The following is a 22,409-nucleotide window of genomic DNA, read 5'->3' as shown; positions in this document are numbered from 1 at the left end:
TTCTTGTTTCGATCTTTGGTTTGCTCTTATCTGTTGTGGCTGGCTGCACTACCGGCGTAAAAAACCAGCGCACCTCGCTCTCACACAGCTACCAATAGGAACAGGAAGCTTGGAAACAGGAAAAAAGTCCCTGAGAAGGAAGAAAAACTTGTGATTGCGTTTTTTAAAAAATGAGCAGAATCTATAACAACACGTCTTTACAGAACAAACCGGTGCACAATGAGAGTTTTGACCGTGTGTGGTGTCCTGCTTCGTATGAAAGGTAAGAGCTCCAAACTTAATAAGTCCCTCAAAGTGCAGCTTCACCAAATCCCAATAGTAAAATCACAGTTTTTCTATTGCTCCTAACATGAAGAGCAGAACGCTTTTATGTATATCCTAAAAACCCTTAGCTCCAAAAAATAAACAATTCGGCTGCAATCTGCAAAGTGCTAAAGAAGATAATGTTGAGATGCCTATACAACAATACAAAACATCAACAAATACTTATATCCGCATCAATGCGCTGGAACCTTTAAAACAGTACTTTACAAACTGAACATATTTTAAGATTGAACTGTAACAATGATAACTGTGACAATAATTGTACTCATTCAATTCAGACGTGATATTTTGCTTTCTCTCAGTGGTCCTGGGGTTCTTCTAGAGGGGAAGCTGATGGACGTTTCCAGACATTCAGTCAGTGACATCGACGGACAAAAGGTGCACCAGACTTATTTATTTACTCATTTATTTATATTATTTTACTATATTTTATTTTATTTCAGCTAATTAATTTTGGTTACATGTGGTTCAAATGTATTCATATTTATAACAAAATTAGTAATTACAACAGAATAATTTAAATTTTGATTATTTTGTTATTTTAATTTAGCGTGGTGTAATGTGTTTTGATTTGATTTTATTCTTTGTTATTTTTATTAGGTTACTTATGCAAATAAATATCAGTTTTATTTTAGGTTGGCCTGTTTAAATGCAATTTTAGATTGTAATGTATGTCCTTTTTGTTATTTGATGTATTTTTGTTTATTTCTGTAATTTTATTACTTGATGTTTTTATTTTTTTATTTTGTTTTTGTGTTTTTTACTTTTGTATATTAGATTACATTTGACTATTTTACTATTATTTTTCAGTATAATTTTTGTTTATTTCTTTATTTTGTTTCCTGTTTTGTTAGAATATTTTTGTTTAATTTAATTAACACAGTAGGTGTTCTTGACATGCAGCATTTGTTTTGTTAAAGAAGACATGCATGTGAATAAAACCAGTAAATATGAAACTAAAGCTAATTACTAAAAAACGATGAGATAACTAAAGATTTGAGTTGTTGTTTATGGCAATAAAAGTAAACAAAAAAAGAGCAATACCATGAACTATAGCGGTAGATATTTGTTACAACAGCTTTACAGGGGAATTAATCCAAGCTTTGCTAAACTGAGTTAGCTCTGCTGTAAGGGTGTATTTGACTGATATAAAGATATAAAAAAAATATACTCAGAAGGTACCAGAGCCAAACAAAACCAAAATTTAAAGCAAAGACTCATGAAAATTAAACTACTCTTTGTTTTCACTCCTGATATCTTTTTAAAAAAATGTCAGGTACGTTTCTACGTGCTGTACATCAAACCCGGACGCATCCATCAGAGGAAATTTGAAGCCAGTGGGAAGGAGGTGGAGCCGAACTTCAGCGACACCAGAAAGGTCAACACAGGCTTCCTTATGTCCTCCTACAGTGAGTGACGACCACAGTTTTTGTACATCTTCAGTCCTCCGTAAACCTGATTGTTTTGGTGCGAACTGCATATCATATTAGAAATAACAAACTTTCACACTGTGGGGAAAATCATTTTATTTTCCGTCACCGTTTTAAATGGAATTGACTTAAACACGCTTTTTTTCTTTTTGTCGGTGCAGAGGTGGAAGCCAAAGGAGAGTCTGACCGTCTCACTGAGGATCAGCTGTCGCAGATGATCAACAAAACTGAGCTGGTTAAAATCACAGACCAGCTCCGACCTGCTGGGAGCTGGGCCTTTTGGTACCCAGAGTCAGAGATGGACAAAACAGAGTTGGAAACGGGACAGGAAGTCCGACTGAAGACCAGAGGAAACAGTCCTTTTATCTGTCAGTGTGCTTTAATTATTTAGTTGGTTTGCATAATAATAATTTAAAAAAAAACTTATTTAGCTGTGCTGTACTGGTTTTTACCACATCACAAGCCTAAAACCTAAGACGTAACGATCAAGATTTTAAATAATTGGTCCGGTTGCTTTTTGAACGTCACGTGCAGCGTGGATCACGTTCTTCACTTTCTTATCTCACAGTCTCTTTAGCCAAAGTGGACAGCGGGACGGTGACCAAATGCAACTTTGCTGGAGATGAAAAGGCCGGCGCCTCGTGGACTGACAAGATAATGGCCAACAAAACAGATGGCAGCAGCTCTCAGAGGCCTGGAGCAGCAGGGGAGGGAGCCGAGGAGGACGAATGGGTCAGAACCACATCTAATTGTTTTTTGTTGAATTCAAATTTTTGTTTGTTGTTTTAGTTTAGTTTATGTTTTTATTAAATATGACTCATTATTTTTGAACTTTTAATCATATTTTGGTGTAATAAATAATAAACTATTTTAAACAAATAAAAAAATAAATGCTAGTATGACATATTTCTGTGATTAATTGACTTGAAAATGGAATATGAATTTTAACGCTTAGCAAGATAAGCTCATGACTTGAGCCTCACTTAATGACTTCTGACTTTGGTAAATAAATGTTTAAAGAGGAAGAGGGCAGCTGCCACAGTAGTAATCTACAGTGTATATTTCTACATGCAAATAGACAATCATGTTTGCCTATTTCGCTAATAGGAGTTCTGCATGTGACTGGATTTATTGCTCATAAGCTGACCTGCATTTCTCTTCAGGATGATTGAAGACAAGGTCCTGCTCCATCCTGGGTTCTGATCCAGTCTTCAGGGTTAAACGGTTTTCATCCTGCATCGAAGATTGCAACTGCAGTGCTTTAAAAAAATAAATAAATAAAAAGTATATTTTTGTTTTATCTTTTGAATTAAATGGCCTCATTTATAAAAATTTGACTGCCACACACAACCTGAATAGCGTTATTAATTACTGTAACAAAGTCATTTTCTTAATCATTTTTTTTTTGTTTCTTTCACAGAACAGAGCTCCTTGAGTTCTTGTTGTTTTTGCCCCACTTGTCTGAAAATGAAGCTCAGGCACATAACACAAGATTTCTTTCCCAAATTTATTCCGCATTAGGGAAAAGTTCAAAGTCTCTTTCCAAGCAGCCAGATTTTCTCAAAATCTTGAAGGTCATTCAAAACCCTTCATCACAAACAGCCCCGTTTAAATTTTTATGGTTTCTTTTTAAGTTGATTGTTTCTGAATATGGATTAAACATTTTCTATAACATTTGACTGCTTCTTTCCTAATTTTTGAACCGCGACTGCATATTATGATAAAAAAAAAGTAGGTTAGTTGGTAAGTTGAGAAACAACAAATCTGATTAAGGCCTAAACTAAGTATCTACAAAAAAAGAAAGTTAAACTTTTCCAACTGGCACAGGACATCTCTCTGATGTTCAGGTTTTGAACAGTTTCCTCATTCCACTAGCAGATACTGGATTGAACAGTTCTGACATGTTGAAAGCTTGGGATTTTGCTGTTTAACCCAACTCTGCTTTAAACCTCTCCATAACTTTGTCCCTCCTTTTACTAGTTCACTTTTGTTTTCTAACAAACCTGTGAAGACCCCAACAGGTAGCCATTTTGTTCTACTCTTTTTATTTAGAGGCGTTCAAAACACTTCTTAAGATGTGGAAAAATTCAGCATGCACCACGTTTCCTTATACTTTATTACTTTGTTTTTATCTCTTAAGCATAATACCAATAAAGTATGATCAGCTGGTTGAAACATAAATCTTGTTTTCAGTCTTTTAAAGTTGGTCAACAACAGGAATATGTCTTTGTGAAGGTGCTTGCTGACAAAATGCCAAAATAGCCAATTTAAAGTTCTATACCAAGTTGTTTTTCACTTGTGGACACAACACAGGGTCATTTCTGTAGTTTAGGAATCTTTTTATTCCTAAATGATTCAGTAAACAAAAACCTTCTGACATAAATGAATGCTAAAAGCGATGAAGAGTAAATTTTCACCCTGTGCTGTTTGTTCACTTTACTTTTGAGAGCCCAAATAAATCCTACATGGTTACAGGCTTGCTGTGCAATGAAGGAATCCTTTGAAAAACAAACTGGTAATTAAGACAAGTTGTGTCTGATTACATCTAATCTCAGTTCAGACTCGGACAGCGTGGCATTTCCTGTTGCTAAAACTAAAATAACACAGACCAAATGAAAGGGCTTGCTGGTTGGTATTTTATTATTAAAAACAACAAATTCAGCAAAAATAAATGCAATAACAGTAATTGGATTCTTTGATTTCAACATTCATTCTCAAGCAGACTTTCATGTGTTATTCTGGATGTTTGTGAGTGTTTGGGAACCAGCAGCAGCATGGAGACCGGTTAATTTGAGGATTTTTTATTTTTAACTAAAGTTGTGTATTGGGACAGTAAAATAACAATCAAACTGTCATCCGTAAAAGAAAAAAAAATATTCATTATATTTATATAAATCAGCAGTAACACACACACAAGTAATCTCATATAAGAACATCTTCACCAATTAATTGACGTTCCAGCAGGAAACAAACAATTTATAAAGGGGAATAAAATCTATGTTTTAACTATTTGCATTGAATACACTATAAATAATGTTCATTGTTAATCACACAAACAAGAGCACACCTCTCTTGTTGTCTGTGCTACACATCATGCCACTTCTGTCTGATCAACTGAAGTGTGTAAAATCCTTTAACTTCATCTCTACTTAGATTTACTAGTCGCCTGAAAACCGGCTTAACCGCCGATCCGACGGGCCGCAAAACATCTGAAGCTTTGATTATTCTAGATGGGCAGTCTCTCTTTCAAACCACTCCAGGAGCGTATCATGGTTCTCCTTGACCCACTGGATGTTGACTTGGGTCTGCTCGATGGCCTGAAGTGTGGCTCTGTAAGCTCCGTTCATCTCTGTGTTGTCCTTGAAGCGAATCAGCTGGAGACACAAATTGATGTGATTAAAAACACAAAAATGTGGAAGCTAAATCTGACAGAAGGATCCCTCACCTTCAATGAAACTACTCATAATCATTAGGAAATATTGTAATCTTTAGCAAACATATTTTTCCCAAAGATTTCAGATTTGTAGAAAGCATAAAAGATGTATGCATATGATATGATTTTACTGTAATGACCAAATTCCTTTTCCAGACTCTTGTTAGCTAAACATAATACACAAATCTTAAAGATAAAAGTTACTAATTAGATAAATAGCTGGGTGATGTCAAATAATTTATTTTTAAGTCTTATCAACATAGGACATAAATGAACAAAACCAAGGAAGTGATTTGTGTGTGTGTGTGTTTTAAATAGAAAAATAAATTCACATTTTTAGAAGATCGAAATATAAAACATAGCTACAAAATCATTAAAAGCTTTGATTTATTATAAAATGAGATTTATTAAAAAGACTTGTGAAAGCATTATTAACACATTTAACAAAAGATGGTTGAGTGTTAACCATTGTGTGGAACAAATAGATTAAATAAAAGTTCTAGATTATACTACACAATGTTTCACATAAAACCATGGCATAATCATCAATTCTCTGGTGAAAATTAGTGAATAACACAAAAAGCTGTAGGTAAGTAAGGCTACTTAGATGTTAAACACAAAGAAAAATCATTCAAAAGTGCAAACATTCAATAAGCTAAAAAAGTGGAATAATGATAATGAAATATGATTCCAGATGCTAAAAATTATGAACCACTCACAAATAATTCAGAAGAGAAATGAAAAGTTGAGTTATAATATATTTACATGATCTGCTTAGTTTAAAAGAAGCTGAAAGGTTTTTTTTTACAATAACAAAGCCAAACTTTGACCAGTAGAGTCACATTATCGTCACAGTTTATATAACATGGATTTTGATAAGTGACTCATTCAAATGATTAAGTAATATGAGGAAACATCTGGAGAAACACAAATGAACTTGACAACTCATTAAATTCAGGGTCAGAACTCAAGAGTCAACAAAATAAATAAATAAATAAATAACTTTGTCTTAAACCGGACTGGTCATGATGGGGCAGATTTGATTGATTAGGTATCAGGGTGTTTTGGGTTACTCATGCAAGCGCTAGGGCAGATAATCAGAATAAAACTCGTTTCGAGGTGTGGCACTTATTCAATATATACAGATAAAATGTGAGTAAATTACCTCCTGCAGCTCAAACTGTGTGGAGAACCGTCTGGTCACACCCATAACCAGTGAAGCAGCATCCCTGAAAAACAGCAGCAACAGCATTTAAGAAAACAAGTGAAGAAGCTGAAGAAACCAGTAAATCAAGCAGAATAGAGGGTGGATTATATTTGCTTTTTAATTTACTTTAGATCACATGTGTCAAACTCAAGGCCAGTGGGCCAAATCTGGCCCGCCATAACTTTTTTTGTGGCCCTCTAAATTCTAGACTAAACACTAAGTGTGCTTAAATATTATGTTATCAATCAAATCACTGCAGTTTTTTTCTGTTTACTGACAAATTATATCAATCAGTTCCTCCAGTTTCTTGCGAATTATCGCATATCCACACAAAATCAAAAAATCCCCACACTTCTTTGCACTAATATATAATTGGGAGTTTATTGCAGATTTTTCTCAAAAGTTGTGAAAAACTTCTTTGCTTGTACTAAAGATCTGCCTCAGCCTTAATTGATGTCAGATTACAGTCCATGATCTGTACAGCGAGTATTAAAAAGTCACATTTACTGTCATAAACAAGCATAAATATCGCAAACATTTCCAAATTGGTACCACAAGAACACTTTGATTAAATCATAAACCAATCTTGAAATCCTGGAGGGACTGAAAAGATGTTCAATATTATTTAATTTTAAGAATTCATTGACATTTTAACAGGTTGTGAGTGGGGTTTTAAGAACATTCATGATCAAAATGAGTTTGACACTCACTGCTTTAGATAAACAACAACTACTGGTTATTAAATAAAATCTTGTATCTTGTGCATATATATACTTAGATACAAAATCTCTTGGCTTCCTGGTTACAGTGTAAACAGTGGAGACTTTATGGTGAGGAGCTGTTGATAACCACTGATTAAATTTCAGGACCTTTGTCCTTGACGACACAGGGCAGGATTACTGTAAGCCACTCTAGGAAACTCTAATTTTTATGACTTCATTTTAACACGAGCAATTAAATTGTCACGAAGCCCCTGTAAACAACTCCTCCCTGGGCGAGTTGAAGGAACCGTCTTCTTGGCTCAGCTCTTGTCTTGAGAACCAAGATAAACATCAACAGAGGAACTCTGGGGGACCAGCCACTCAGCTAGTTGGCGGTCCTGCAAAACTTTATGTTTATTTGTAGCTAAAAAAGCAGCGCTGACCATATATGTTGTTTAATGGCGTTTTCTTTATCAGTGTGGTCAATACACAGTGTTTACCCCTTACTCTACTTCATTATTAGATATTTTTAAAACATAATAGTCACAATGCTAAACATCTATTGACAAATTTGTAATTCTTCGTAGTACCAAACATTAATTTTCCCACAGACAACATACAGGATCCATAAATACTCTTAAAAAGTCCCAGTTTTGTCCAAGTATGATTTCTACTCCTGAACTTTAACTGTTTTTTCCTCCCCATAGTTACAGCTCAAAATCACAAATAAGTTACATCACACTGTTTAAAGTCCTCTAAATAAAATATTTCTAAAAAGTGACAGAGTGTTGCCCAAAACAATTAGATGATAATCAGTGTTTGTTACGTAATGGCCAGCTGGAATCTTTGGTGTACGTTTTTGAACGACTGATGTTAGGAATAACATAATTTGATTCAATTCAATAATTAAATGGATCCTAAGTCCCCTTTAAATGTAGTTTGAATAACAAAGCTCCTTCCTCCCCATCCTCTGAGAAAATACGTATTTCAGAGGCACTTCCGACCCGAACATCAACCTACCCCTGACTGAAGTAATCCCAGTGGGCTCTGATGAAGTTCCAAGCCAACGCTTGTCCCGCGGCGTTTTGCGCTATGAGGTTAATAGTGGAAGTGGCGTCCATCAGCCTTATCTTATCAGGGTCCAGAGTGTACGACAGGTATCTGTAAGATAAGGAAGGTTCTGATTCACTATCTGCCTCCCAACACCTGGCATGACTGTAATTTACTTTATCACAGGCATGCCCGTTATGAGAGCGTTTTATTTTTATTTTTTTATTCTCATCACCTGTTGAGGAGCCAAGTCTGCTTGGTGCAGGACAGAGCTTTTCTGAGCTGGTCTTTCTCCGAGGTGTCAGTGGAGCTCTGAAATTTCTCCCAGGCAAACTCCCACTCTTTCTTCCCACCAGCGGCCACAGCTTGGCAGTAGATTACAGACCGTAAATTGGTATGAATTCTGAATAACAAACAGAAAAATGCCTTAGTCCACTGATTGAAAGCGTATTGTTTATGCAGAACTGTTGACTCAGTCCGTTTCCTCTCGAGAAGCTCGTCCACAGACACACGGGATATTTTTTACAACAATAATGTTGTGAAGAATGCTCTGTCATCTATTCAAACACTTACAGACCAAGCCAGCTAAAAGGCTTAAAATGAAGTAGCTCTGGACTGTGGGATATATATTTTTTATTTAGATTTTATGTTTCTTTAAATTTATTCAATCTGATCTCAATCAGGTTTTTCAATAATTTGACACAACTTCTCTCCTTCTTGTAATATTAGAAATATCCACACAGCAATAATTGAAAACTTCTAACTGTATGTACAATGACTAACATCTACTACACTACTCAGATATGATTTAAACATATATATGATTTAAACATATATATGATTTAAACATATATATTTGCACAATCTCTCTGTTCAGATTACATTACGTTGCTTTTTTCCCGTTTTGCCTTGCATGTCAGTGTATCAAAAATAATTTTTATATGGTTCCAAATGAAAAGAAGTCATTGGGCTCTTTGAAGCATTTGTGCTGATTTTGATGTGCCTCCATTTTATATAGTGGCTAACGTCTAACTCCTACGCCAGAAACAACTGATATTCTTCTTGAGTTACACATTCTGGCCTGAAATGTTGGAACGTCCCTCAATAATCTGCCCTAAAATCCAACATGGCTGCTGCACATATAGAAACTGCCGTAATAAACTGATGAGTTTCTCATCTGAAAGTTGGCGTTTTTCTAAATAAGTCCCGCACATTTGTTACTGACCAACGTGTGCTGACTGTGGTCACTGAACATGCTAACGGGCTTGTCTTACTGATTTGGGATTTGCCTCGTCACTGAGCTTTCAGCAAATCTCACAGATTTTCTGACTCAGTACACAGTTGAGACAGACAAATATATCTAAACACAGAAAACACATCAGAGTTAGCTCTGCGTTGAGATTTCTGGAGGCGACGTGGAAAAAAATAAAGGTTGTCTTGTATGTTATGTTTCCATAAGATGTCAGCAAACTTCCCATCACAACACTTCTTTTTTTTCATGATAAAAAATGGCTGAAAATACGTGCACATATTTTTCTTTATTATTTTATTTCCTTTAAAGTTTATATGTTTATGCTTTATATCTGTCCTCGGTAAGCACTTGAAAAGAGAGGTCAAATTCTATGGAAGAGGACACTCAATACGCCAACTGTCCTGATTCACATTGTTGGATTGTTTTATATTTTAAGATAATAATTTAATCATTATTGCCTGATAAACAAATATATTTTATGATTTACTTGAACTTAAATGGGTCTAAGCCTTCAGATAAAATACCAAAACTGCTTCTATATCAAAGATGCCTGAAAATCAGCTGAGAACAGTAAATATCCTAGATTGAAAATGTAGAAGAGATTGATTTAGGTTTTTTTACCCAATACATCGCACAAACATCACATGCACTAACAAGCAGTTGTGGGCTACTACTGACACACTAACATTACACGTAACTGTGTATCAGCTTCTCCCCACAACTGCTTGAAATGGCCTATAATTACATGCAGTTGCGGACTGATACACAACCACATTTCACGCTGGTATATGCAACGCATGCAGTGATAGTTAAAGCTGCACCTGTAGACATTTCAGAAAACTGACTGGAGAAAATTGCAACAACAAAAATAATAAACATCGGAGTTCCTTGTTAGTTAAATTCTGGCAGATACTTTTACATTTTATAATAAAATAATTTTTAAAATCCAGACGGATGCAGCTTTAGAATAAATCACGATGCTGCGACACCAAAAGACACAAAAAGTGAGCAGACAGCACCTACCTTTTCTAAATCACTGCAGGAGAGAGCAAAGCTACAGAACGCAAGGGATGCTATTACAGTTACTGTCAAATTATGGCTCTTCAGAAAACAGAGGTGCAGAAGTTATATTCATCTCAAACCATACTTGTTGGTGTCGTTTGTGTCCATCCAGTCAGCAAACTTCTCCGTAACCATCTCCACACAATCTGGGAGTAAACTGGAGCAGGCCACCTCTATGGCAGTGATCTGGTTGTGCCTTCAAATAACATCGCAGACAGAACCCAATGGTTGAAAGTCACAAAAACCAACACATTTAAATACTTTTCTTTGTCAGCTTTAAGTAAACCGCAAATTTAAATTTTTTAAATTATTATTATTTCTAAATGACTAATTCAAGTTTACGTTGAACATCAAACCTTTTCTCCTCAGAACTAGTTTGGGTAAAATTGGTGACATTCATACAAAAATTGTGTCAAAAGGAAAAACCAAAAGAATGAACTATACTTGACTTTCCAAAAGCAGGAAATGAAATCCCTGACCAATGTATAATTTGCATTCTTCTGCTGTCAGATGGATGCCAGCGCCCTGCGTGCCAAAGTACTCAGCATAAAAAGTGTCTGGCTGTGAACTTTATAGACCTCAAACATGCAAATCTGGTTATGACTAAACTGCAGACAATTCTTCCACCTTAACCTGTTAGTTTAACAGCTCCAGATGGAGTGAAGTAGATTTTTGCTTACTGTAATGAGTGATCATCGGGGATAGTCGAGCTGTCCGTTTGGTTTTTGAAGAAGTTATAAAGCTCCTCTACTTGATGTCGAAGATAAAGCTGCGGCAAGAGAAAGAGAGAGAGATTTAGAGCAGACTTTCCAGGTCATGCTTTTCTAACATCTGTATATAAAATTCTAGGTCAATTTTAAGAAGAGTAAACTAGTAAAACTGATTTTATATCCACTGAACATGGCTGTAAGACAACCCCATATAATAAAACAAGACAATGTTCTACTTGTTTTATTGTATTAAGCAACAGCATTTTATTGGCGCTTGCCTGCATGGGGCCGTACACCTCGGAACGGTCAAACATCAGGATGAAGTACTCCAGATTCCTGACGGCTGATTCCCAGGGAAGGTAAGCCGTCTCTTTACGGAGGAAACGGGTCGAGTTCAGAGCCAGAGTCACGTCGACCTGCTTTGCTCTGAGAAAAACAAAGGATAGTAGAGACGGTTTGCAGAGACTACTGAAAAGTAATCCTCATTTCATTGAACTGGAGATTTGTTTTAAATGGGCGCACTGTCACTCAACCTACATATTCTCGTTCAAGCCAAATATGTGTGTAAATAAATAACTTAAGACACATTTTTACACAAATATATGAACAGATCAAAGCAGGTTGCAAAATCTTTCAGAGGGAAATTATCATTCCCCCATTTCCTCATTCGGTGTTGCTTTAAACTAGAAGCAGTTCCTCTTTAAACAAACGAGGGTCAAACCGAATCAAATATTTTTACTGCTGAAATTATATCCTTTAATCCCTGTGTCACTTTTTCCTCTCAATATTTGTGAAAAATAATGTAAAAATATCAGTACCTAGCCAAGTTGAAGGCATCGTCAATGAGCTGCCCTCGGTTCATCAGAGGGATGCGCTGCAAATGAGAGAATTCAGTGTTTTAATGAAACATCCAAATATTAAGACATCCAAGGGTTTGCTCTGTACTAAAGACAAATATAAAGGTTAACTTATCAAGCTCCAGTCAGGGAGTCATGGTTGCTGTTTTCATTTGGTACAAATCTACATTAAAGGTGAAAACTGAAGTTTGCTCTGGTTGGATATGTTTACTGGGTCGACTGAAATCATCTGTGAAAAAATTCCAATATGAAGCCCAAGAATAATCCCAGGCATGGTTTGTAATTTAATATGAATTTTAAGAAAACATTTAAAAAACTTGTTTTCACTGGGTGAGTGTTTTATTCTTACTTTATGTCCCTCAGGCACATTCTAGGAAACCGAGCAATAATTTCCCCCCTGGTTAAGTTCTTCATGTATTTATGGGTCTTGCCTTGCCACCAATGTGCAGTCATGTCGAAACAGGATTTTATTTAAAGATTTTCTTAGTGTTTTCTTTACAGAAATGATGGGTCATTTCTTGTCCATTATTTAAGTTTTACACACCTTACAAACTTCTTAAGAATCTGGTATCTTCTCTGAAAGTGTGGACCGCAATTAAAATAAAAAAAAAAGAGGTTTCCATTAGGGAACTTGTGAAAGCATTATTTATTTTTCTTACTTTGACTTTTCAAATAAGGACTTTATCCTGGAAGCATAAAAAAATGCTCCAATTAACAAAGTGCTTCTAAGACTGTTGAGACAAGGGCGAGATTCAGACCGGCGTAAGTTCCTGTGGTCTCGTAACTCTGAAAGCGTTGGCTGACGGTTTGCTTTATGTGTGTATGTTGGCTGTGTTGGACATCATCTGGTCAGGAACAGTGGTAGAAAAAGTTGTGAATGAGGCCTGGACATCTTTTGGGAGTATGTAGCATTTAGTTCAGCTGCTAACTCACAGATGGATTTGTTTCCAGCTGCCACAGCAGGCGCTCCCAGTTCTCCAGGTTGTAGTTGACTCTGTAGTATCCAGTGGCGTTGACGTTAGCCAGGATCCACTCTCCTTTCTTTGAAATGAATTCCTCCATCTTCACTGTTCCGTGAAAAATGTTTGGAGAACACATTTTTAAACTCAACACAAAACTGAAGATTTTGGAAAAGAACACTAAACAAGGCCAGAACAGTTCTGTTTCCCAGGACAAATTATAACAATTCAGGCCTCTGGGCACAAAGATAATCGCCCAAACAGCCCTGCAATGCAAACAAAACACCAAACCCACAGCAGATGTCTTTTTAAAAGATGATTTTTTTTATACAGCTAAGATTATATCTAAGATTTCTATAATATCTAGAGTAAAAAAAGCATTTTTTTTTCTCTCTTTGTTCTCGTTATCTTTAGCCTCCATGAGATATAAATGTCATGGAGGTTTGATTATTTAGCTCTTTGTCTGTTTATTCTTTGATCACCTACTTATTGCATATCAACTTGGAGAACTTATGCACTTATGTTTTCTGTTTTTGTGTAATTAATTGAGATATTGCATGGTGTGACTTTCGTGCTATGTTTCTGGGGTGTCCAATCCTGATATCATTGGCAAACCATTTTAAGTCGTTTTCACTTCTGAATGATCTTTCTCACTTTACAACACTGGAATTTAGATTATTTGGTAAAGATCTAACACCTCTTCTCAGATTGATGGAGAGCAACAATTGCTTCGCTAGGGTCACTGCCATTGTGATAAAACACACTTTAATTCTCTGCAGCAGCAAACGGACAAAATTCAGACATTTTTTGAGGTAATCAAAGAAGATGGTGATCAATTAATAAAGACTCGTTTTATTAGAATCTCTCTCATAAAGCCTTCAAAAGCATGCATTGTGTACTGTTCAAACCCTTAAAGTCAGTTTGTTATATCAATCCCTGATAACTCAAGAATGGAAGTAAAGTGTCCTTTTTAATTACTACAACTGAATGATTGGCGTATGATCAAAAATACAGTAAAGCTTTTTGCATGTCTCTTCAGTCTGGATTAATCTGATTGGTTAAAAACGATTCTGCACAGTTTTGTTATTTCTGTGTGAGTGTTAGGGGTTTGAACTGTGTGTTCCTGCACATTACCTGGTCCTTTCTTATCCAGCCAGACATTGTTCAGTCCAGAGATATTTGTAGTAAATGTGATGGGAATGAGCCACGTTAGACTAAACAAAAAAATAAAGACATATATGTTAAAATGTGACCAAAGGGCTTGTTATGCAGAAAGTGAGTCTAAATAAAAGCATACAGTCTTCTAAGTTTTTTAAGGACAACAGAACAGAGAGAAGCTTGCAGACAGAAAAAAAGACACCAGGTCTGCCGCACAGTGATGGCACTTTATGCTGCAGCTGCAGGAGGGGTCCAATAAAAAATGAAAACCAGATCACAGTTTGCTAAATCATTCCTCCGTGGTTTCATGACGTACACAGTTAAAAAAAATAAATAGATAAACATTGACTCAAAACATTCTGCAGGGCCAAAGGTTAGCTGTAATCAGCAGCAGTGATTTCATGAAGGCCTGGCAGGAAGATAAAAAGCAAATTGGCCTGCAGGGAATTGCCTTCTGTGTTTTAAAAACTGAATCTGACAGTAAGAAATTCAGCACATTGTAACTTTGCCAAAACTTTTTTTTTTAACAGAAGGCACATCGATCACAGCTAGTGAGACAAACAGCTCAGCTAGCCATGTGCTATTTTATGGAAACACGCTCATATGTAATACATAACTGCTTCTAATGAAACAAGTTTAAAGCTGCTGGAAGTGAGAAGTAAATTTATATAATTCCTACGCAGAGATTAGTTTGGACTTTTTTTGAATTGTCACAATCCAGTGAAATTCAAAGGGCCCCCAAACAGCATTAACCTATAGTAGCACAAAAAAATAAAAAATAAAAACCTCTTACCAATTTCCTAATGTTGCTCCATAGTTTTAAGACCATTGGTAAGATTTCATAGCTTTAATATTAACACTAAAAATTACATTAAATTATTAGTTACAAATTATGACTTTCAAAATTATGACTGAACCAACAACCATGAAATATATGTAAAATATGCAGAGATCTTAAGAGCTTTACTACTTTTTAAGATTAAATCATTTTACAGCTCTGATTATTGCTGTTCATTTAGACTGGACTTTGGCTTCGCTGTCCCCATGTTTTCCATTAAATGGTAAAGAAACAGTAAACAAAAAAAAAGCCCATACCTGGATACAGCAGAGCTGTTGTAGAGGAAGTGCTTCTGGTAGATCGCTCCGCTGGTGGTGTTGATGGTGATGACAGGATAGCCCATTTGAGTGGTCCAATATTCCATGATGTCGGAAACCTTGTACTGGGATTTTGCATTGCGGGCCTGGAAAGATGATCACAAGCCAGTTGTACGTAGCCATATGTTTGTGTTCAGATGTTCATACTTAATGCAATCGCTGTTTGAAACCACAAGACGTTTTTTACATTCTCAATGAAATCCCACAGGTCGTTTGGTTCTACATTTTCTCCTCTGTGCGTTTTGAGGTAAGCCTAAAAAGCAGGGAAAAAGGTGATGAGAAACAAGAAAAGTAAACATTGAAACAAAGCACTAGGCTTCTGTGGTTCTCTCTAAATCAGAGAATTAAGTCTGAGTCGAACCTTACTGTTTCTCTGCACAGCATACAGCATTTACAGTTGAAATTGGTCATTTTGAGAAAGTCAGTCTACACAATGCTGACAATATTGGACACCAAACAGAATCAGAGAACCTTTAAATCCTCTCTTACACTTGGCAAGCCCGCTTGCACAAGCAGAGAATTCAGAAACACTATTTCGATAGTTGGTGATATCATGACACTCGGTCAACTCATCAAATTAGAAATCTGCTCTGCTCTGGTTTCCTATTGGCCTTGGTAGGATTCATCTGAGTATGGTGAACTGGAAAAGTCTGAAGACTATTTGTGCTTTGACCAGAGGCTGTCTGGTTTTAACTCCAACTGGACAAAGTTATGATGAAGGGATCAGAGACCACTTTTGAGTCCCAGAGAATATGTGCAAATCTCTGACTCATCTGAGCCAGACGTCTGCAACCTGTGGCTTTTTAAACTTCCACAATGGCTTCTGTTAACTCGGGATAAAAACAATGAAGAACATATGTTTTCAAATATAATTTAAGAAAAGAGGTCTCAAATGTTTTTCTGTGTTTTTGCAGAATAATTTAATTGAATTTCAACAAAATGACACCAAGAGTACCAGTACTAAATTAATTCAATCTATTCTTCTTGACATTAGGTTGAAACTATGTGCTTTCATTTTACATCAACTTCCACAAATATCAACATGCCATAGAAATAAATGTATTGTTTTTGCTATTTTTTTCTTTATTTCAAAACCCAAAAGTAGAAATAAAATGGTGGATGTCTAAAAATGAAGACATTTCTTCTTGTAGATATTTAGCAACAATTGTGAGTTATCCTTTTTCTATAGCTTGTTTAACATCAATTAATTGAGTATTATTTAACAGGATGAGGTTAAATGTATTGTAGCATCATTATCATGCGTTTGACATGGGTCTATATCAGTGTCTTACTCTGATGCCGTCGTCAAAAGCTTTTTCTCCCACATAGTTTGCCAGCATTCTCAGCACCATGGCCCCCTGCAGAGTACATGAAACCAGGGCTTGTTATAAACACAACAGATGCTTTCAGAAGAAAAAACAAGAGAAATCTGATAGAGACCTAATATTTCCAAGAAATATTAGCAAGGTGACATTTGGTCCTCAGCAAAACGGAAAAGGACAAATTAGCATTAAAGACAAATTAAACTGACATTTTAATTTGCACAGTTAAATTAAATCTTTCCACAGTGTTGTAGAGTCACCACACTATTAAACTCATCAAATTTGCACCAGCGATTTGGGTTCAGTGCCAAATACGTTCTTACAAAGTAAAAGGCGTCACCAATTCTATCCAAATAAAACATTTTTTCTTTTGCCATCTTTGCTGCTGAAAATTGTCTTTGTTATGCATGTTTCTAATATTTTTGGATTTGCTGATGCTTTAAAAAACATAAAACTAAAGCTTTTCATCCCTGTGAGATAAATACATCCGGTTAGTCATGGACTGGTTAGAGGCATCAGTGTACACCAAAGCTTTAAAAGGTGTGATTTTAAAACTGCCTAAAATGTTACGTAACACCTTTCTGTTGGGTTACAGTACTTAATAGGAGGGTGACAATGTTACTGGAGTTTTCCCTGTGTTTGGAGTTAGCAGCACTTCTCCTCCCCCACCTGTTGCTAAGCCCTGCAGGTCAGGTAACTGAAGAAAGTCTACCACAACTTCTTCTTTATTAGAAGAAATGTAACTTTGTCTGTTTATAAATATTTCTGGTTACAAAAGACATGGACAAAATTGTTTATTTATATCCTTTATATTTTATACTTTTTGCTTGAAGCTACACTGACTAAATACAGCTTTGGGAAAAAAAGGAAAAACATTTCAGGTTTTTTCAGTTTGTCTAATTTCATTATTTTTTAAATGTGTTTGAGCAAAATAAACAACTCTCTAATTTTTAGTTCCCAACCTAGAGAGACACCTCAAATGCAAATGTACATTTTAAACATAATGACGTTCAAAGGCATGTTTCTAAAAGCTCAACCAAAAAAATTAAAAACAAGCAAGCATGTGCGTGATGTGTGTGGTACTTTACCTTACTGTAGCTTATAGCATTGAACATCCCGAGGATCTCACCAGTTGTCTGGACATCGTTCGGCGGAGCGCTGAGAGGATGGGATGTCAACAGAGCATCCTCCTCAAACGCTGCATGAAGGTCATCCATGATTAATTTCTCTGTCTGTAAAAAAACAAACAAAAAAAAACAGACAAAAAGGTTGTTTAATGACACCTGAAAAGTGTACAGTACAAGTTGGAAGTAGATTATTGAGGTAAGAGTTCGCTGAAGTAATGACAGAATTTGGTCAAAATGTGGCTTTATTTTGACATACAAAATAGATTTGATCCCACCGTTTATCATCAAAGGTAAACATTCTTCATTTTAGCAGTCTTTAAACATTAAAGGAGATTTGAGTCAAGAATGCAGATTAAAAAAAATATGTATGTCTATTTAGGTCCTATAGTGTTAAAAAATAGAAATGATGCATATCTTTATCCAACCTGTGATTCATTATATGTATTCTAAAGGCTTCAGGGGAGAATTTGAAAGATTTAGCCAACTTTTAAAGCTTTAAAGATGTTTGAAGTGCTAAAGACCCAACTAAAGGTCAAATACTTTGACTTCTTATCAGTCAGTCAGTCAGTCAGTCAGAGATGAAGAAGCCTTTTGGATGAAAGAGCTGAGAAATGACAGCTGCTTCAAACCAAAGATCATCAGATTACAAGCCTGGGGTGATGATAAAAGCCTAAGAAGATGGAGGTCTGGTGGTTCTCTTGAGGATTGAAGTAGTTTGATAAAAAAAAAAAAAAAAACCTCCTAACACTGGTTGCTTTTGGGAGCAACTAGCAGTGGATGAGGGGACGCCCAACCTCAACTTACTATTTGAAATGACGGCTCAGCATGGTTCACTGCAAGGTAGGACATGTAGGTGGCGAACCCTTCATTCAGCCAAACTTCATTCCACCATTTCATCGTCACTTGATTTCCAAACCACTGTTGATAAAAAAAAAAATCAAAATCCAGCAATCAATTTACTGCAAAACTCTACTTTATCTACAGAAGATGCCACTTGTCATGGCAGTAAATACGTCCAGGAAGTATTAAACATTTTTTAGTGTATGTGTGTCATTCCAGGAAATACACAAAATTGCCTTTCCCCTTACCTGGTGTGCCAACTCATGAGCAATAATAGTGGTGATTACTTCCTTGTGCAACAGTGAGGACACTCCTTCCTCATAGAGCAAAGCTCCTTCCTGGTACGTGATAAGACCCCAGTTTTCCATTGCTAACGGTTCCAAGTCCGGCAGAGCAACTTGACCTAAAGGAAACATACAAATATGGGCAAATTATAAGTTACAACACCTGTATGATTCTGCTTTGACAGATTGTTAAATTATATAGTGGTTACAAAAGACATGGACAAAATTGTGGTTTTAGAAAAAGTGGATAAAGATAAAAAAATATATATATATTATTGTCAATCACAGAAATTAAACAAAATTGCCATATTTTGCCTTAGTCTGTCAATCAAGTTTTAAAATTGGGTGCTGTAGTTTTACCGAGGTGTTGAAATCCATACTGCAGCTCAAAATGCCCTTCGTAGAACTCGAGGATCTTCGCAGTTATTCCGGCGGCATACTGCGTGTGTCCGGCTGCAATGGCTTCAGGACGGGCATAGGTCTGCATGAACAAAACACAAAAATGTTATCTTGCTTATTCTTCAACGTGTGAGAAACAGCAACAAGATTGTACAAAGTAAACCAGGTATAATATCATGACCACAGATCTAATGCAGGGTCAGACCAAAACAGCCCTGAAAAATCACGACTGTTGCCAATTCTTAGCTTGATCAATTTTAACAACAATACAGAAAACTGCAAACTGAGAAAACCTCAGAAGAGCTGCAGTTTTGGAGATACTCAGACCCATCTAACCATCAAAAACTTACTCAACTATCATCCTTTCCATTTTTCCTGCTTTCAACATTTCAGCTCTGGTGAAAATTATAAGCCTAACATCTGTTGGTTACAAATATGGGTGATGTTTCTAATCAATTAATGAAGAGAATTGTTATCACTTTATTTGACGGGTTTAGCTTTAGCTTTAATAACAAAAAGCTATATAATTTTTAAAGTTTAATCAGTAATACTTTTATAACAAATTCATGTCAGATCATGATTTCTTGGTTAATGTCAAATTGTCATAACAAATACATTTTGAATGTCAACTTTGTATTAAAAGTGTCATGATTTACCGAATGACACTTTATGACAACAGCTATAAACATTCATGAAGACTTACTCATGTTCATGACAGGTGTTATGTCATGTTTATGACGATGTGATGACAGTCTTATTCACAACCCGTCAAATAAAGTGTTACTGCTTATTGTTTAACAATTAATTTATAAACCCAAATTCTGAACAAGCTACTTCTTAGACTTACAAGTTCACACTTACTTTAATATTCACACGACTTGTTGGGGAATCCATGGCCTGGAACTCTGAGATTGTGAAGGCAAGTAAATAACTGGACATCTTTGGTGTAGAGAAAAACTTTGTGGATTTCCAATCCTCATCTAGAATAGAGGAGCCTGCGAGAAGAAAATAATACACAAAGCATGAGTCAGTGCAATAGGTCTAAGAATTAGGATTTCTTCTTTGTTTACTGTATTTATTTGCTTACTTTGTTGTAGTGTATTTGACAAAGCGAATGTACCCACTCTATGGATTACTGTCAGCTGAAAAACAGCCTTCATGTCTGGCTCGTCGAAACATGGAAACAATCTCCTTGCACTCGTTGGCTCTAAATTTGTGGCTACAAGGAATCTATGAAAAAGACATTGTAGTAAAATCAAAATAATAATATTAAAAACAGACAGAGATGCATTTTATACTTTAAAAACATAATATTTAAAATGTCAAATATGAGTATATTTATTTACTATCTCATAAAGTCTAGAAACCAAATCAGACCAAACAGCGCAAGACTAAGTTATCACTATTTATTATAAGAAAACAAAGACAGTTTGTGCCTTGAACTTGAAAAACTATAATGGAGGTCCAGAATATTTACTTTTTTTATTACAAAAATCTTTCCACCGATCAAATTTGTTTTAGAGTGTCAAACAAGTTTAAGATCTTTGAAGTTTTAAATATCTGTCTCTTTTCTTAATGGTATAAAAGCCTAATAGCCCACATGGAAATATTTTCCTTAGAATGAAACTGGATTATTCTTTTATATTGAAGTATTTTTTTTAAAATATGTTGTTTCTCCAAATAGAAAAGCATTTCTATGTTTCATACATCATCTTTGTACTTTCTCTGTAACAACTAATCTTAAAAGAGCGTTATAGTTTGTTTTTTTTAATCGCTTACCTTTCCTCTATTGTTTCATTTACAGAATCAAAGTTGGTTTCTGTATATCTGCTCACATACATTGCTTGAAGATATTCAGATATTTCTCCCTCAAAATACAGAGACAAACTGTAATTCCCGTCTGTCTTTAAGTTTTCCTCCAACTCAATCTCCAAGAAGTCACTTTCATCATCGTGGTGTTGGTATGAGGTGACTTTTAATTGACCATTCTCGTCGCGGTCTGTCACCAGCAGAGGCGACACGCTCAGCTCGAAGCTGTGGAGGAAGATGTACTTCGTTGGTTGGTGACAGCGGAAGTACACGGTCGAGCTCCCATTGAAGAACAGCGTCTGGTTTGGGGTCGTGACGTTGACCTCTTCCACAATCCTGCTGTAGAAGTGAGGATGGACCAGGATCTCGTATCTTTCGGGAATCAGGGACCTCGGCAGCCGCATAACCGGTGGTGGGGCCAGAGTTGTCGTTGGTTCGGTTGGACGTTCTGTCATGGTTAGGTTAGAAGTCTGTATCTTGAAAACAATCATCATGGAGACCATCCCACCGATGGCAGAAACCGCCAGAACAGCGAAGGCGACGGCCAAACCTTTGGATAAGGTGGATTTTCGTGGCATTGTGGCAGCTTCCTTTGGCCGCCCCTGAGGCGTCCTTTGCGTTGCAGCTGAAGTTGAATCTCTGAGCGTGTCTACCTGTGAACTAAACCAACTTATCTGTAGGCATCCACCTTATTTCTCCCTCATAAACAGGGCTTGGCCTTAAAAATTATAGGTCTGTGCTTGGATTAAGCATTAACCTGGACACTGCCAAAGGAGCAAAGAGTAAGTGTTGGAGTGTGAAGAGGGCGATGTTCACTGTAGATAGTCAGGCAGTGCTCTCTCTCACACATCTGGAGGAGGTTACTTGGTTCTTACCACTAATGCAAGGGTTAGGTAAACCTCAGGGAAGGCTGCAGTTTCTGAGCCATCACACTTTCCTCGCTTTTCCTATTTATAAGCACAGCACATACTGTACAAACAAATATCACCAAGTGTCTGTCGTGACACGAAAGAAAACGACCGTCTTCTGATTGTAGCAGGAGTCCAGGTATTCAGTCTGCCACCATCGTGCCCCAACCAAGGGTTCCCATCCAGAGGTAAGCAGGTCCTTGCTGCAGAGGTTTCCAAAGATATGCATCCGTAAGAAAAGCTCTGTGAGATTGACAAACTCACAGCAAACAGGACGCAAATGAGGAAAGGATGTCTGAGGGGGCTGGATGAAAGAGGTGGAGTAGAGCAGAAAAACAGAGGACTGGCTGCAAAGGCTTGTCCTGAGGGAGGCTCGACCACCATCATCTCTGTGCTCGAATTTCTCACGAGGGGTTACAAAT

The 22,409-nt window shown here is 36.4% G+C and overlaps 2 protein-coding genes across 2 annotated transcripts; one reads left to right on the top strand and one right to left on the bottom strand.

The window, feature by feature from the left end:
- Positions 1-72: 72 nt before the first annotated feature.
- arpin (actin related protein 2/3 complex inhibitor) lies at positions 73-3,054 on the top strand. The gene is made up of 6 exons (XM_005796247.3): positions 73-262; positions 627-702; positions 1,601-1,733; positions 1,916-2,122; positions 2,323-2,486; positions 2,918-3,054. The coding sequence occupies exons 1-6, from the start codon at positions 171-173 to the stop codon at positions 2,924-2,926; spliced, it is 681 nt and encodes a 226-aa protein (XP_005796304.1). The 5' UTR covers positions 73-170; the 3' UTR covers positions 2,927-3,054.
- A 1,318-nt stretch (positions 3,055-4,372) lies between these two features.
- LOC102225423 (aminopeptidase N-like) lies at positions 4,373-21,995 on the bottom strand. Its single transcript, XM_023344755.1, has 20 exons — positions 21,050-21,995; positions 20,358-20,500; positions 20,132-20,265; positions 19,232-19,352; positions 18,836-18,990; positions 18,552-18,665; positions 17,709-17,852; positions 16,591-16,656; positions 15,486-15,551; positions 15,239-15,384; positions 14,120-14,199; positions 12,960-13,093; positions 11,988-12,043; positions 11,448-11,595; positions 11,140-11,228; positions 10,545-10,655; positions 8,381-8,548; positions 8,116-8,256; positions 6,353-6,416; positions 4,373-5,128 (listed from the first exon to the last, which is right to left on the bottom strand). The coding sequence occupies exons 1-20, from the start codon at positions 21,655-21,657 to the stop codon at positions 4,976-4,978; spliced, it is 2,841 nt and encodes a 946-aa protein (XP_023200523.1). The 5' UTR covers positions 21,658-21,995; the 3' UTR covers positions 4,373-4,975.
- Between the last annotated feature and the right edge of the window lie 414 nt (positions 21,996-22,409).

The sequence above is a fragment of the Xiphophorus maculatus genome, chromosome 2, assembly GCF_002775205.1.
Source record: "Xiphophorus maculatus strain JP 163 A chromosome 2, X_maculatus-5.0-male, whole genome shotgun sequence".
Taxonomy (NCBI): Eukaryota; Metazoa; Chordata; class Actinopteri; order Cyprinodontiformes; family Poeciliidae; genus Xiphophorus; species Xiphophorus maculatus.
Note: the sequence above shows the minus strand (reverse complement) of the source record. Positions and strands in the feature narration are given on the sequence as shown.